At 26.6% G+C, this 17,530-nt stretch overlaps 2 protein-coding genes across 2 annotated transcripts; both read right to left on the reverse strand.

Moving 5' to 3' along the window:
- Positions 1-2,467: 2,467 nt before the first annotated feature.
- LOC119666565 (sodium/potassium/calcium exchanger 4-like) lies at positions 2,468-5,768 on the reverse strand. The gene is made up of 5 exons (XM_038075846.1): positions 5,582-5,768; positions 5,175-5,510; positions 4,872-5,111; positions 4,588-4,788; positions 2,468-2,904 (listed from the first exon to the last, which is right to left on the reverse strand). The coding sequence occupies exons 2-5, from the start codon at positions 5,500-5,502 to the stop codon at positions 2,468-2,470; spliced, it is 1,206 nt and encodes a 401-aa protein (XP_037931774.1). The 5' UTR covers positions 5,503-5,510; positions 5,582-5,768.
- Positions 5,769-13,963: 8,195 nt separating this feature from the next.
- LOC119666566 (sodium/potassium/calcium exchanger 4-like) lies at positions 13,964-15,606 on the reverse strand. The gene is made up of 7 exons (XM_038075847.1): positions 15,495-15,606; positions 15,375-15,431; positions 15,120-15,307; positions 14,871-15,057; positions 14,515-14,820; positions 14,355-14,456; positions 13,964-14,298 (listed from the first exon to the last, which is right to left on the reverse strand). Exons 1-7 carry the CDS (start codon positions 15,604-15,606, stop codon positions 13,964-13,966), a joined length of 1,287 nt encoding a protein of 428 aa, XP_037931775.1.
- Between the last annotated feature and the right edge of the window lie 1,924 nt (positions 15,607-17,530).

The following is a 17,530-nucleotide window of genomic DNA, read 5'->3' on the forward strand; positions in this document are numbered from 1 at the left end:
TATTGCTTTTGTTCATTTACCATAATATCATTTATGGTTTTGTGTAAGTTATTGATGATTTTCTTATAGCGTACAAATAATTAATTAATTATTTATATTTGAGCGATAAAACATAAAGAAAATCATTTCACAGAAAGCTCATCAAACAAAAATCATCATATATTTTGATAAATATAGATTTTCGACTTGATTCGCTATTCAACTTTTTTATACCATGATAACTGTATTTTTCTAGTTCGAGAAGCAAGTTGTTGGATTAACATAGCTTATATCAATTATATAGTTTTCTTTTGTCCCTAGTACGTATACAACTTCAACATTCAAATCGGCTTTCAATACATCTTATTCATTAGATCGAAAAATTCTTTTCTTGCTTCAATAAAAATTTTTTAGTTGAATATGCCGGAAGCGTCTCTTTGACATTTTATATTATTAGGAAAAGAAATCAACTTTTTTACTATATACCATATATAAAACTAAATTTTTTATCGAACAATGCTATATACATAACTCAGCAATAATTAACCATAAAATATACAAAGAATTGCAACTTATCTTGTTTAAAAGTACAATTAATTTCTTTTTTTTGAATTGATGTTAATGTTATGTTATGGAATTTTTGTTAAATTCCAGATAATATGTATAGTTATAAAATGTATGATAGTTGATTTATGTTCTTAAATAATGTATTAATAATATTTTTACCATCATTTATTTATAAACAAATTTTAACAATTCAATTTATTTTTTGAAAGTACTGTAATTGAAAAATTAGCTTAAAAAGAAATTTGGTGAATATTTCTTAATTATAATTAACTTTATCATTTTAGTCCTTATATAAACTAAGTAGAATGTATGTATAAAAAGGTATAAAAAACGTCAATGAATTTCGACACAAATATAAAATATTATTTGCATGTACCGCATACCGAATGTGTTAAATAGTGTATATAATCTTCATTTTCATTGATCTATTTTTCATACAGTCTCAGAAATAAAGCAAGTCTTTTTTAGTCCTTTAAATATGTGCACTCTCCGATTTATCAAGATTATAACAACAAAATTAGAGACTTTAATTTATTTACATTCTAACAAAAATAAAATAAATATAAATACAAATAAATGTATAAATAGTTTGTGCGAAATAAAAATATAAATGTAAAAGTAATATATAAGTATTGTTATTTCGGGCTTTTGATCATCTTTTATTATATATAACTATTAAAACTTTTGTATTGTTATTTTAGGCTTTTGAACATAATCTCTTTTATGTAACTATTAAAAATTTGAAGCAAATTCTGCTTCATTTTAACTAAACATAGAAAAGGTCATCGGATTTCTTATCTTAAATCTTTTTTTTTGATATTTCTAGCCCATTCGAAGTTGGCATTTGCTTGTTTTCTGATTTTCTCTTTAACCAGCAGTGTACAAAGATCACAATATATATTAGAATTGCTATGGCAAAATGGTGACAATTCAAAGAATTTTATTTATAAAGCCTTGAAGTAAATTTAAGCTTTATTTACTGGATTATCTCTATAACTGTGTCTCAAAGCACCATATCGATTTCAGTATTTAAATCTATGAATCCCGCCTAATATAATAATCCAACTGTTTTCAAAATCATTGAAAATAAAATAAAACTTTGCATCCAAAAAAATTTTTTTGTTTAATGATCACAGACTTACTCTGTCTTTCATATGAATCGCCTTTAAGACTTGTATTATCACTTTTAAGAAACCAGCCTACTTAAAAATCGTTATCTTTGAAGGGTCCGATTTATTTTACACAACATCGGCAACAATTTCGATAAATAAATAAATTTACTCTGATGGAAAATTAAATATTAAAATGGTGTTTAGTTGAACTATATATTAATAGTTAATATATATATATATACATATATATATATATATATATATATAGCATTCTACTATCTTATAGATTCACTTAGTGTACAAAAGCTCTAATTTCGAAATCAAATCTCTTTAAATTTAAAAAAAAAACCATTTAAAATAATATCTTTTCTGTTCACTTAATTATTAACGTTTTTAGCAAAATATTTAAAAATATTTTTTTTAATTATTATTATTTATTTTTTATTTATTAATATTAAAATTTTTTAACGTGCATCTACGATGATTAAATCTAAATTCTAAATCTATTTTAATATGTCATGCTAATTAAAAATTTATTAAATAAAAGAAATGTATCACTTTAATTGTAAAAAACTGATGTGTACCAAATTTTCATTGAATTTATGAGATCAAAAGCCAAACATGCAAATAATAATGTACATACTATTTAATAAAATTTAGAATTTGACGTTTATTTAAATGCAAAAAAGTGTTAATTGCTTTTATGATCGCATGGATACTCATATTTACATAAATAATTTTAGCACAATCTTATCATATGTCACTAGATTGGCACGAGTGTATTCACGTGTTACTACAAAATACTTTAACTAATGACTGCAAACAGGTAAATTTACTGGAAAGAACACATTTAGCTCTATCATTGATGCGAACATGAGAAATATAAAATACATTATCGCGCAAGCAACTCCAATTTTTCTATTAAGTTCAAATTTGTTAACAACAAATGCTACATAAAGACATACTAATGTTATCAAAAGACATATTGCTGAATAGGAGAGCCCTGATGAATTTAGAGTAATCCATCTCTCATCTGGGTTCGTTGGCATGAAATATGCTTTGATAAACCAAGGCAATCCCAAACTTAATAAAATATCGAAAGTATTTGAACCAATTGAATTGCTGATGCCCATCGCACCTTGACCGTGTTTACTAACGATTATACTCGAAAGTGCTTCCGGTACACTCATGCCAGCAGCTAATATAGTCAATCCCATAATCGAGTCGGGTATTTCAAGTGTGTCACCTACAACAAAAAGAATTAATGTTAATTAAAAAAAGTTGAAATATTTGTATAACTTTGGATGTAAGAATGGCTATTATGTTAAGATTAAACACTAGAATAATTTAATGCTCTTGATAGTAGTTATCATTAGCAGAAGAAATTTTAGAAAATATTTTAATTGATAAGATATATTTAATTGATGATTCATTTTTTTAATCATTAATCAAAATATGTAACATAAATTAAAGCGATTTTATTAACTATGAATAATTTTATATATTGCTATATTAAACAATATATATAAAATATGATTTAAAATTGAATTATCTAATAAATTGTCGGCGTTGTTAAAAGAATTTGATATCAGTCATATATATCATAACAACATGCGATTTGAAGATATTTTTTTAAGTTTAATTTATTCCAAATACAATATTTTAGTAAAATTTTCTTTAAATAAGATATCAATTTTTAATCAATAAAATAAACTCAATTGAGTTTTATATTTTTTTATATGTAATGAAATGAATCAACATATGACGTCTCAAATTATTCAAATTTATTAATCATGATGTAAGACCTGAGCCTTGCGATAAGTACCGACTTACTGAGCCTTTACTTTTCTTAAGTTTTTTTTTTTAATTCTACGAAACGATTTTTATAATTTATAATAGAGATTATTCATTAGAGGTACATATTTCCTTGTTCCAAATATGTATTATTTAAATCTCTGTTTTAAGTTTTTCCAAAATGTGTTTAAATAGCACTAAAAAGTTAAGTGTTCTGCATTAATTAATAGTAAATCAACTGCTAGGCTATGGAAGGCTATTTATAGGTATTGGAACTATTTCTTAGACCTTCAATATTATATTCAGATTGTTTATATTTATAATGTTCGTATTATACTACATATTTTCTCTTATTCAATAGCAGCAAAATTAGCAAAAAAAAAACATTAAGCTATTTTCATTGGAACGCTTTAAATATACTCTGCTATTTTTTTATAAACTATATTAACATTTTTTAAAGATATTATTATAGTTCTTTATAAAAAAACTAAATCTTATAAATTTATAAAGTTTATAAATTTATATCAAAATATTTTAAGAATATTATTAATGTTCTTTACAAAATTAATCCTTAAAAATTAATAAAGTTTAGAAATTTATAAACTATTCTAAAATTTCCTGTGGATAAGGTTCTTTATAAAACCATATCTTAGCGTTAGTTTTAAATTTTCTTTAAGATCCTTTACATATGCACTATTTAACATTCACAACATGATGTCCTTAGAATTTTTCGCTGGACGGGAAATACTTATAAATTTTTTTAGTTTCGTAATTCAAAATAGTGATCGCTCAATGCCTTTGAGACTATCAAACGATTTTTTTTAACATATTATCCAGAATCTGGAGAAATAATGTTTAATAAATTTCTTATTAAAAAATGAAGCGTTAATGTTATATGTATACTGTAAACTTTCTTTAACATTAGTAAAATTCTTTATTTAAATTCCACCATTGTGTTCCATCAAGTGAAGATTTTCACCATTCCAAAAAAAGAAAACTTTAAAATATTGTTCAAAAATACTTATGTCAATTATATAATTCAATTCTAATATTCATGTTAATCAATTCTATAAAACTTAAATAATCCAAATCAATAACTTTAACGTTCAATATGCATTATTTTACTCTTACTTACCTATAACGGTTATGACAAAAGTCACAACATATGACAAAACACCAATCCAGATAATGGACATTAAGAAGGTAAAAAACTTCTTTTTAGAGTTTTTACGACTATCTGGAATAGTTAACCACAGTATAAAAGTGATGGGCCAACGGAATATAAATTCAATTGCATTCATTTGTTCGCTACACTGCCAAGGACTGTCAGCAAAATCTTATGAAAAACAAGAATAGTTAATAATATTAATTTTTTTTAATAAAAAAAAGATATTCAAAACATTTTAATAACAAACTTACCACTATCATTACTGCTAACGGAAGTTGAACTGACAGCTATTTGAGATTTTTCAATATCTAAAGCCTGATATGTTGAAATCTGTTCAATTCCAAACTTTGAACTGGAATTATTGTTTCTGCTAACAAGAAGTGGTGTTATTTCATTGACTTCACGAAAAGGTCTTATGCGTGATTTACGTTGTCGATACTTAGAAATAAGTTGGCGAGCTGTACGTGCTACTTTGTCATTGTAATACATGACTAAAAAAATTCAAGAAATATTAAAGATTTAGATCATTAAATTATAAGTCATAAAAAACTTACCTGTCATGTATAAAAAATAAGCAATCACTAAAGAAAGCGCTTCATACCAATATACTTTGCCATCATATAAAGTAATTACTAAGCCTAACGTGGCTAAGAAATATATGAGACAATCTCTGGTCAATGACCACCAATCAAGCTTAATACATCTAACTACGAAAAGACCACAACAAGCGGGCACAGCAAGCATATTAAATACAGCTGAACCAACAATTGTACTAACACCAATATCACCACCCGTTATGAATGTACCCACACAGTTCAAGAACAATGCAGGTCCTGATATTGCTGCTGCCATAAAAGTAGCACCAATCACATCCTTTTCCATTTTAAAATCTAAAATTAAATTGTTATTTTATATTAATTATATCTTTAGAAACATCTACGTTTTAAAATTTATTACTTACTGACGCAAATAATTTCCACAGCTGGCACAAAATATTCATCACATATCACAGCCAGTATCCAAAAGCAATAAAAAGCGATTATTATATGAACTATAATCCAACCATGTTGGCGTTGTTCATGTGTAAAACCATCTGATGGAAATTCTAGTATGGCTGCTGGTGTACAATTTTCTTTATTAGAAACTGTTTCCACAGATCTTCGGTTTCTTTTCAAAAATTCATTTAAATTTGTTTGAATACCATTCTGGCCTAAGCTTATATCTTCTTGCGGGTAATAAGGTACTGCGAAATAAATTTAATAAAAAATATAACACTATATTCATTTTGTAACGTTATTTTAACGAAAACGTTCTAAAATTGTTATAAATACTGAAATAAGAGCAAAAATTAAATATCAATATCAGCACGTTAACTGATAATTATTTTTAAAATGTTTATAATACAATTTAAATTTTCTAATTTAAAAAAAAATTAACTAGGTCCTTTAAAAATAATTATCTCAATATTCAAATAAGTTTTCAATAATTTTTTTATATAAAAAATATGTTTCGTTTATTTATTTTGAAAATTTTGATCATTTATTTTGACCGTCTGTACTACCGTTCTGGTAGTATTATCAAAGTACCAGAGTTTTTTTTAGATATTGCGCCATATAAGTGGGTCAAAAATCACTTTATGCTGAACTTCTGATTTATAATTCATATTATAAAGTGAAAGTACAATTACAGAAATTCATAAGTCATTAACATTAACAAAGACCTGAAAATAAAAAAGTCTTTGGAACATCTCTTATATATATGTCTTGCGCTGTTAGACTTCTCAGAAATGGAGTTTTTAACAGTCTTTAGACGTAAGGTGACGTAACAACCTTACATAATACCAAATATATGTCTACATAGATCTTTCTACATCTGATATCGCTACGGCCCAATACATAGATGTATAGCCAGAATAATCTGAACTAACATAGATGATAGTTTGTGTTCCCGGGCATTCCAATATAACAGGAAACGAATGCGTAAAAGAGTGTGCTAGACTGAGTGCCTCTTTTACGGATATCACTGTCCCTGCCCCTGACAGCTTCAGTCGATAGTGGATTTATAATCACTTATTGCGGCAGACAAATAGTGAGTGGGCCCATACTGCCACAGCAATCAGGTCAAGGGCTACATGGCCAATCTATTTTAAAAAAAGTCATGACATGATACACAGAAATACATCAGAGGTATCTATCTTTAAAAGGCACTGGACTATAGAACGCATGGAACCATCCTCAGTCACTCTGTAGTATCTCTTGCAATACATATCTACTGGCTCTCGAAGAAAGAACACCTGTATCCAGTCTTGTCAAAACCAGGCTTAAGTTTTTGGTTTTGAACAAGCCTAAGTTTATGGTTTTTAAGTTTTAAGTTTTTAACACGCTCAGCGACATCTCTAGCATAAGCATTGGTCAGACTTTCGTCTTTGTTGTTTCTGGCTGGTTCTAGCTTGACCATTTTTTCACCAATCATTACGAACATATGTCGATTTAAAACAGCATTTTAAGCTAATTAAAGAGTATTCATTCCTCCCTCTACTTCAACTAACAACTATTTAACCTAGCTACTCATATCATTAGAAGTGAATTGAAAATAGAGCATCTCACTTAATATAAGGATAAACTCAATTCACATAGAGTTTCTTGTTATTCGAATTATATGCTTGAATTACTGCTATCTTAAAATAAACTTTTTTTATGAACTATTAACTTATCTGGCAGCAATATTTAAATTGGATAACTCCATTCTTAGTTTCATAGTATACTTTAGTATAATTCAAGTAAGCACTTGAATAATATGTCGTATGAATTCATCAACAAATATGAAAGTATTCTGTATAATAAGTAGTCATTGAGACTATTAACTACAAGACAGTTAGATTCAAACTAGATAGTAAGATTGGTGATTCCTTTAGAACTATCATACAGAGACAGACTTTGCAGGTATATTTCAAGCGGAAGTGAAAAAAAGAAATTTATTCAAAAACTAATATTATATTCTTTACTAGGAGCTTATCAAAAGTCAAAGACTACAATTACGATTTATTATTTTAAAAAATATCCCTCATTTGGATATAAGGATATACTGATTATGACAGTTAATGTATAGCAGACGACTAGCATACAAATCATGTACTATATAAATTATTCTATATATACATATATCAATCAATATCTGCTAATCTATCGTGTACAGTTATTTCATATATACTACAGCCGCTGAAAAATCCTTTTTTGAATAACTCCAAAAAACAATCCGAAACTGATATTGTTAACTTTACAAAATTCTCAATGAAAATTTATTTAGTTTAGTTGATGCGATTTATTATTGACTCATGCATACATGTAATTAGAATTCTTCTGTTTATAGTAACCATGAACTTGAGTGTTCTCATAAACGTGTTTACATTAGTCTCAAGAAAAAAATCACTTAATTTCTCTTAAAAAGATATTTAATAATTATTTCATCCAAAAAAAAATAATATATATTTCACTAACGACTTTTATTTTTTTATATATTGTTATTTAAGAATCATTTTAATTATCCAATTATTGTTAAGTCAATGTATAAAACTTTTACAACTTACACTCCAAATTATATTCATTCCTGGTTTTCAAATAATTATCCAGCAAAAATTTCGAATAAAATATAAATATCACAGTTAAAAATATTAAAATTCTAATTAAAAAAGCTAATTTAGTGCGGCATTTATATAAATTATTATCTGAATTTTGACGTAAAGTTCTTTTGCACTTTGGCCAACAAAAAGGAACTACACTCATTTTTAAATTACACAAAATATATATTTATTTATATATGCAGTTAAATAAACACAAATATTAAATTATAAAAATAAAATATTAACGCGGTTTTTAGTTTAGTTCAGTTTTAAGGTTTAGAGACGACTGTCTAATTTTGAAGATCAATCGAATCTTTTATAATAAGATTTAGTGACAAAGTAAACTATAATGTTTGATTTTAAACAAATTTGGAATATTCCTAATAAATGATAAGAAGGGAGAGGTAGAAAAACATGCAAATGGAAAATTTATGCATCTTATAAAATACAGTGGCACGAAAAATACAGAGATTGCTTGAAAAAGGGTACACTATATAGTACGTATATAAATTGTCAAATCATCAACGCAGGTAAAAAAAATTTTCCAACCTTTTGCTTACTTCTTTTTGAAGTCATTGAATGCAGTGGGCTTATTAATTCTTTAAAACAAATTCTCTCTCAAAAAATTATTTACGAATAATTATATATAATTATATATAAAAAATAATTTGGCAATACTCAAAATTGCTATATATTCAGTCAAAAATTCAATTAATTAATAAAATAATACAATTTTAATGTTGTACTTTAATACTATTCGAAATACCTTGTTATTGAAAGCAAAAGTTTATATTAAGAATGTAGTTTTTTCCGTTTCAAAACAGACGTTAAAATTCAATCTAAAATTCTACACTAAAATTTTACACCTACGCCCCTGAAAAACATAGAATTTAAGAAACATGTATATTATCACGTTTTCCGTCAATCTGAAAAACTATCAGCAAAATATTTACTCAACCTTCTATTTTTACTTTAGGCTCAATTTTAAAAAAGAACACTTAGTAATTTGTTCAAACATTTATTATGTTAATTAATAATTATTTTATTAAATTTTATATTTTAATATATATATTTATTAATAATATATAATAATTTAATATATATTAAATTAATAAATATATTTAATATATATAAATACATAAAACTATATATGAATATTATATTATATTAATATTAATATATTATAATGTATTGATATAAAATATATTAAATATATTTTTAATATTTAATATATTTATATAAATATATTTAATATATTAAAACTAAATATTTATATAATGACTATTTTAGCAATGTGAGTATCTTTGATTCATAAGAGGAAAATAAGAGGAAGTTTTTATTAACAATTTTACTTGCTGTGTTTATATTAGAACGAAATCATAAACCAGCTGTAGAATAATTGAATTAATTAATTAATTATAATTTTATTTTCAATTGTTAATTTTCAAAACTATTCTGTTCGTAGAGGCATTATTTGTTGCATGATTTGTTCTTTCTTATGTATAGAACCTAATCTAGGAACGTAATGCTGAGAAAGTCATGCTAATGTTACTCCACTAGTCGCAATTTCTTTATAATATTTTCTTTTTATTATGATAATAAATATATACTAACCTTTCTAATAATTATATACTGCAACATATGTATAACTAAATAAAAATAAATAAACAAGCGATAAAAAAATGTTTTAATGATTAATATTAAAATTGTTTCAGTATTGCTCCCTATTCTTATAAACAAATATAAGAAAATGTTTAGAATATATTCTTTTTTCCAAAATTTTGTTTAAGTGGTTTGTGTTTGTTTACTATATAAGACAAACACCAATGGGCGATTTCACAATCATAACTTATTTCATTAACTTTGTTGACTTAAGTCATACTTAAATCAATTTTGAGACTTAAGTTGCTACGGTGAAGTTGGGTCTAAGTGTGGCATATTTCCAATGAAAAATTTAATAAAAAATCACAGCGTTGCGGAGAAAAATATCTTAATTTTGGGTTTATTTTTATTAAAACTAACAAAATCACCAAAATAACACTGTTAATTATAAAACTATAAAACAAAAAAATAAAATTATTAATTTAAATAATTTGTATGCAATCTATTACACAAGTCTATAATATTAAGTAAATTTATTTGCATGTAAATACAACTAACAAATACTAATCTTCTACGAGTTTACATATATCTACATTAATACAAAACTTGTGTACAACAAGTGCCATATGAAATTTCAAATCAAACAAAAGCAAAAAAAAAATTAATAAATACATGTATTATTATTTTTATTAATTACAACATAGCCTATTATTATTTTCAAATCCACTTTATTCTGTTCTGAAAAATTATTCTGTTTTGCAGAATCAATATATTTGTTTAATCCGGCAAATGAAAACTTTTCATCTTCCACTTTTAATTCATTTTTATTTATGTGAATTATAATTTATATAAGCTAAATCGTCATTTAACCATTCATTAATTTAGACCGATGTATATAAATGTACATACCTTCTGTTAAAAAAGTATTTTGTAAATAAAACACACAAATTTAAATTTTATTCCAAATTTATTTTATGTCCTTCAAAATATGCTCCTTTTATTCTCTTTTATCGATTCAATCGACTCAAAGCGCTTACCACGAAGGGACAATTTGAGTTTCGGGAACAGGAAAAAGTCGCACGGATCCAGATCTGGCGAATATGGTGACTAAGCGATGACAATGGTGCCGTGTTTGGTCAAAAATTTGCGTACAACAAGAATGTTCCATAACAGCTGCTGTAAGCAAACTAATTGACAGATGGCGCTCAAATTTGTACCACATGTCAAGAAAGGGTGTACTAACATGACAAAAAAAAATTACTTAAGGAGTAGTTAACAAAAAAAATCCGGATACTTTTTGAGCAGAAGGTATATCTGCTACTACAATATTTTTACCAATTAACTTATTATCTATGTGATGTTAGATTCTCCAAGCAGCAGGTTTAAAGAAAAATCATATTCAGACGGCGTCACTCTCGTGTTGAAATATTTATCCTAACACAGTTTTATTATGATTCCCCTTCCCACCTTCTTAAAATGAGTAATAACAAATGTATTACCCTAAAACCTAAATATTCGTCCAGATTCAATGAAGTCGTTCTCAATGGTGATCGAAATGTGTGACAAAAACCTTCAGGAATCTGGTTCTAAGTATGGTTGTGATAATAGTCCTTCAGTGTAATAATGATAAAAACCCATTAATATAAAATTTTTGTACAAGTATTTCAACTGACATAAGGGACACGTCAAAAGGAAAATTTTTTTTAATTTTTTAATTATCAGGAAACATTAAAAGGAACAAAAGAAAGAAGGAATACAAAAACCAATTTTTAAAAGTGAATTCTATCATTCAAACATTATAAGTATGAGTAAAATCTATTAGCAAGCTCTTACATCTAAATTAATAAGCATATTTTCTTAAAAATTGTGTCTACTTAGTATTAAAATACCTCAAGTTTCGTTATTAAATTTTATTATTTAAAAACATTAAGTCCTTTTTTTCCATATCATTATACTCTGGCAGCCTCATTGTATTTAAGCGATCAACTTTACATCCGTTCTATCCAAATGGCAACACATAGATATTTTGTCACATATATCATATACATTTTATATGGTATTTTACGGTGCAAAATATTTAAGAAAACTAGAGTCTAAATTATTCAATAAATAATGTTTCGAATTGTAGAACCAACATTGCATATAATTTCAGTTGGAAATACTACGTTATATGGATTATTGAATATCGCTAAGCTGATACCTGATACTAAGCTGATTTTTGTAAAATAAATTCGTATTAAAATGAGCACAATCTTCGATAGACGCCAATTATTCATTTAAGATCTGTAGCAAGTTCTTCATTCCTAATATATATAAGGTATATATTTAGCCATATTTAAAACTATTTTATCGTACGAAAAATTTTCCACTGAATATGTTTCCTTAACTATGTATGTATATAATAATTTTAGTGAATTCTTTACAATTAGAACGCTAACTATTTCCTAATCAAATCAATTGCGAAAATAAAATATTTTTGCAAATTAATCACTCTTCGATTGATTTATATATCAATTAATAATATTACTTATAATTTTAGACTGCTATGTTTAACTACAATGACGCCAATAGAGAAGCCCAAGACGTTAATTCCACAAAAAAAATTTTTTGAAAAACTTTTCGTTTCTACGTCAAACTGGTTTTTTAATTAAAATATAGAATAAAACAAAGAACTTAATTTTAATTTATGGTCTTAAATATAATTCTTTAGTATAAGTAAATTTTTAATAATAAGTATATATTATCAACATTTTCAAAAAATAAATTATTTTTATCAGCAGGTGCAATTGAAAAATATTTTCAGTTTTTTTTCTTTAAACAAATAAATTAAAAGCAATTAAATACTTTAAAATTATTATTATTTTTTTTTTTTTGTTTATTGATTTTAAACCAGTTCATATATTAGGTGTTTATTTCCCACGATATGTAGATATATGTTGCTAGACGAAAACGTATCTATTTTTTTTTGTATTTTGCTAATACTTAAATTATTGAAAAAAAATGTGGCGTGCCACAAATGATAAGAAGTACTCCCATTGATACGACTTTGAAAGTTTACATCAGGGAATTTAAAGTCTATTGTTAAAAATAGTTACGCTTAGGAAATCAATCAAATATCAATAAATATTAAATACATGCCATTTGATATATATTAATAAATTAATGCAAAAATACTAGGGGACTTAGTTTTTATCAGATGATAAGTTGGCTGACTTTGCATGTTCTTGAGTTAATACCTACCAGTTTAAACCAGTTCGTGGCAGAAATAGGCATTCATGTAGGCAGATTGCAGATTGCAGGTTGTTAAAATGTCATTAGAGCATTTTGATTTATGATGGTATTTATTAGATTCATGTAGCATGTAGTGGTCTCATGTATGCGCACCTCCCTTGATTTTTGTATATATTTATTTTACTTTTTCCTTATTCTATTTTTATTATTAAACTATAATCAATATTTGAAGTAGCAGTCATAAAAATATTTTAAGAATATATTTACTTCTATATACCTGGTTTCTTAAGTAAACACATTTCTCATATATAAATATTTTAAGATTATGTTGAACCCATGATCAGTACTTGAATTTTGTGCTTATTTCATTGTTTTACAACCTTTTAAGAAAGTTGCTTTGGAGTAGATTTGTATAGAAGCGTTACGCATTTATTTCAATATAACACAGCATCAAGCCTCAAAAAAAGGTAGAGAGAACATTATTATGGAGGAGTTTTAGCACCTCAACCTCAACATGTATTGTGTTTTGTTCATATAGTTTGACCATCACCCCTATAGTATTGAATACTTTAGGGCCAGTTGCTGTCCATGAATAAGTACTCGTACAGTAGTATTAGTTAACGTTATAAATTTTGCTTACTATATTCTTACTATGTACAAATAATCTTCTGAACATGTTTTAATTTCGTCAATAGTAAATATAAGGTCCTTCGGAAAGTTAATTCGAATTTAATATATAACTAACTAGATGCTTTTATTCCCTTTTGATACTGTTTCATCGGAAATTTACATCTAAATTTGATTTTACCACAACTCGAAGCAAAATATTTGATAGTTATAATTTTATAAATAAAATTTTTAATTTTTAATTGATAATAAAAAAAAATTTAATTACAAAATACTAATTGGTAAATGTATAGTACTAAATATATTAACTTCAACAATGCATGCATATAACAAATAAATTATATACAATGTACCACATATAAATCCTAGTCTTGTATTTAATACAAAATTTGTTAAAAGAAAAATTAAATATAACACAATTATAGACAACAACAAAGTAGCAGAGTCTATAGCTATTGTATGTGAATTAATTTGAACGAAATATTTGCCCGGATATTTTGGAAAAAAGTAACCTTTGATCAACCACGGCACGCCAAGACAAAAAAGTATATCATATGTATTAGAACTCAATGCATTACAAATAGACATTGAACCATAACCTAAAATTGAATATAACAAAATATATCCCACAATAAAAACAGAAAATAAAACATACCCTTAGTTGTAACGATTATACCAGATATAGCTTCAGGTATGCTAGCACCAAGTGCTAAGAAAGTTATACCCATTATGGTGTCAGGAACAAAAAAATGGTATCCTAAAAAATGTATTTCATTAACATTATTTTATATAAAAATAAAAAATGATTGATGTACCCAAAACGGTTAGCATCCATGACACCATATATGTTTCGATACTTATCCATATGATGCACATTATTAAACTACAGATACAAACAATATAATGACAATCTCTTCGACAAATCGGTATTGTCAAATAATATGCGAAATATACAGGCCATATTATACACCAAATACATTTGTTACTTAAGCTTTCTCCATGAGGATAACGGCATATATTGTACATACTATCATCATTATTTATAAAATACTCATTTGGACAATGACAATTCTCTGTAATACGTGTGTTCTTGAAGGACAAATACGAATGTAACTTGGGATCTAAAATATGAAATATAAATTAAATAAAACAAAAAAAAAATTTTCTTTACTTATCACTAAATTTTGCACCCTTAAGTCGAAAATTAGTGTCGTCAAGTATAATGAAAATAAGCAAACCATAAACAATGCCTCCTTCCAAGTCACAATACTGTCCCAAATTATACAGGTTAATGCAACTATCGAAATAATATACCAAACTATATCTCTGGTTATGGGCCACCAATATAAATATGCTGTCTAAAATTTAAATTATATAGTATGATTATTTTTGAACACACTTTCTTAGTAATAAACCATACCACACCGGAAAATAATCCTAATATGGCCGGCATAGCTAGAGTATTGAATACAGATGATCCTACAATTGTGCCAATACCAATATCACCTTCCGTCACGAATGTTGCAATCATATTTACAAACAATTCTGGTGCTGATGTTGTTGCCGCCAAAAATGTTTCGCCCGCTATATAATAGGGCACTTTAAGTTCTATAAGGATTATACATTTATTTTAGTGACTGACTATAATTATAATTTTCTTTTCTAATGTTCTTACTGTAACATAAATTTTCCACAGTTGTTACCAAAAATTGATCACATATGATTGCCAATGCTAAAAAGAGGTAAACACTTATCAGAAATGCTATTCCTGCATAGTCAAAGCGTGGTGGTATACCAGTTAATAGATCTGGAAATTTTTTTATCGCCGCTAACGTGCAGTTGCTTACTTTGTAATCATAATCTGTTTCATCATAATCGATGTCCTCAAAATCTTTCAAATGCGTCATTTTTTAATTGAATATAAAAAAAATTGATTAATAAATCTTTGAGTAATATGTTAAAGATGTTGATAATATGTATATTAATAAATAATATAAATTAAAACATGTATATAATTTTAGAATTCTACTGAAGTGGTAAAATATATTATAAACCTATGCTATACCATTTAAAAATCATATACATACCTACATTTTAATATTATTGATAATGCCAAAATATGGAAGTTTTTTTATAAGTTAGCTCTCAAATGGAATAAAATAGCAGTATAGTTATTCTTGAAATCACGAAACTTTAAAGATGAGAATCAGTGGCGTTAAATTAGTTATTTTTCAAAATTTGTAAGACTATATGGTGCTAAAAAAATAATACATTTAACTTAATCAGAGCCGACATTCAACATGATAATGACTTGTCACTTTTGTAACAAATATTAAAATCTATTTAAAAAAAGTTATATTATAACACTGTCTTTTTTCACTGACGCACTTTGACTTCTGCTCTTGCTCTAATAAGTATTCATCACTCCATTTTGATTGATAGAGATCCAAAAAAATCAAAACTTTAAATTAGAAAGTAATTTCATCGGCAGCTATTTTATTATAACCGCAGCTGATAATTACCAAACGACGTTTAATGATTTCCTGAACAATGTAGAGTACCAGTATTTCACAGAGAGAAGTTGTACTTGCGTGATTCAGTTAGAAATTTAATGCACTTCTACTTCCAATTTATGGATCAACTACAATATTAAATAGTAAAAATTGTAACTTCACTAACTGGTCCAACTGTTATACTGCAACTTAGAAATTATGGTATACTCTTCGTTTTAGAAGGTTAGCTTTATCGCTTAGTTTAAATTCCCCAAGGAAACTACTTTTGTTTATTAATATAAACAGATTTGCAAGAGCACTAGATCAGTTATGGACAAAGCGATTCCTAGTAACAAATCTTCGGAATAAATGATTGAGTATTTTTGAACTACATAAATTTATGCATCCCCGAAATAATCATCCCTATTAATAAACAAATTGCCCAACTGCTGCCCCACATTGTACATTAAGACTGAAAAGTTTTCGGAAATTCTCATTTAAAATTCGCGCGCTGTATATTTTTCGATATTTTAAGTTTATGTAGTTTGGCAGCACTGTCCTTAATTACTATGCCAAAAATGAGCGCGATCTGTCAGACAGTTCGTTTACGGCAGCTGTTGAAACCAGTTCACCTCAGTAGTGCGTTGCGAAATGTCTTCGACGGTCGTACGACCGTCCTGAAAGGCTTTGTACCACTCATAAACTTGAGTTTTCGATAAAACTGATTCCCCATAAGCCTTTTGTAGCATTCGCAACGATTCTGCACACGAAATTTCGTTCGAAACACAAAATTTGATGCAAACTCTTTGTTCAATATTTTTTTCCATTGTTTTTTTCGCAACGCACTACTGAGGTGAACTGGTTTCAACAGCTGCCGTAAACGAACTGTCTGACAGATCGCGCTCATTTTTGGCATAGTAATTAAGGACAGTGCTGCCAAACTACATAAACTTAAAATATCGAAAAATATACAGCGCGCGAATTTGAAATGAGAATTTCCGAAAACTTTTCGGTCTTAATGTATAAGTTGTTGGTTTATTATCCATATTGAGCATAACTTGTGCTTTTAAGATTATTATTTGTCCATTAAAATTAATAATTCTCCAAAATTTAGAGTTCCAGATCAGTGTATATTTAAATAAAAATATGGTTATTGGTACAGAGATACCTGTGTTGAGTTTAGACTGAATAAAGAAGACCAAAATATATCTGTATGCAATCTGGCCACTTTCCACTAAAACGAAATCTCATAGAAATGTCACATAGAGATATCAATCTTATGGTAGGTTTACTAACAGGTATTTATAGGTTAGGAAACTATGTCAGAAGATGGAATCCC

The sequence above is a fragment of the Teleopsis dalmanni genome, chromosome 1 (assembly GCF_002237135.1).
Source record: "Teleopsis dalmanni isolate 2A chromosome 1, ASM223713v2, whole genome shotgun sequence".
NCBI lineage: Eukaryota > Metazoa > Arthropoda > Insecta > Diptera > Diopsidae > Teleopsis > Teleopsis dalmanni.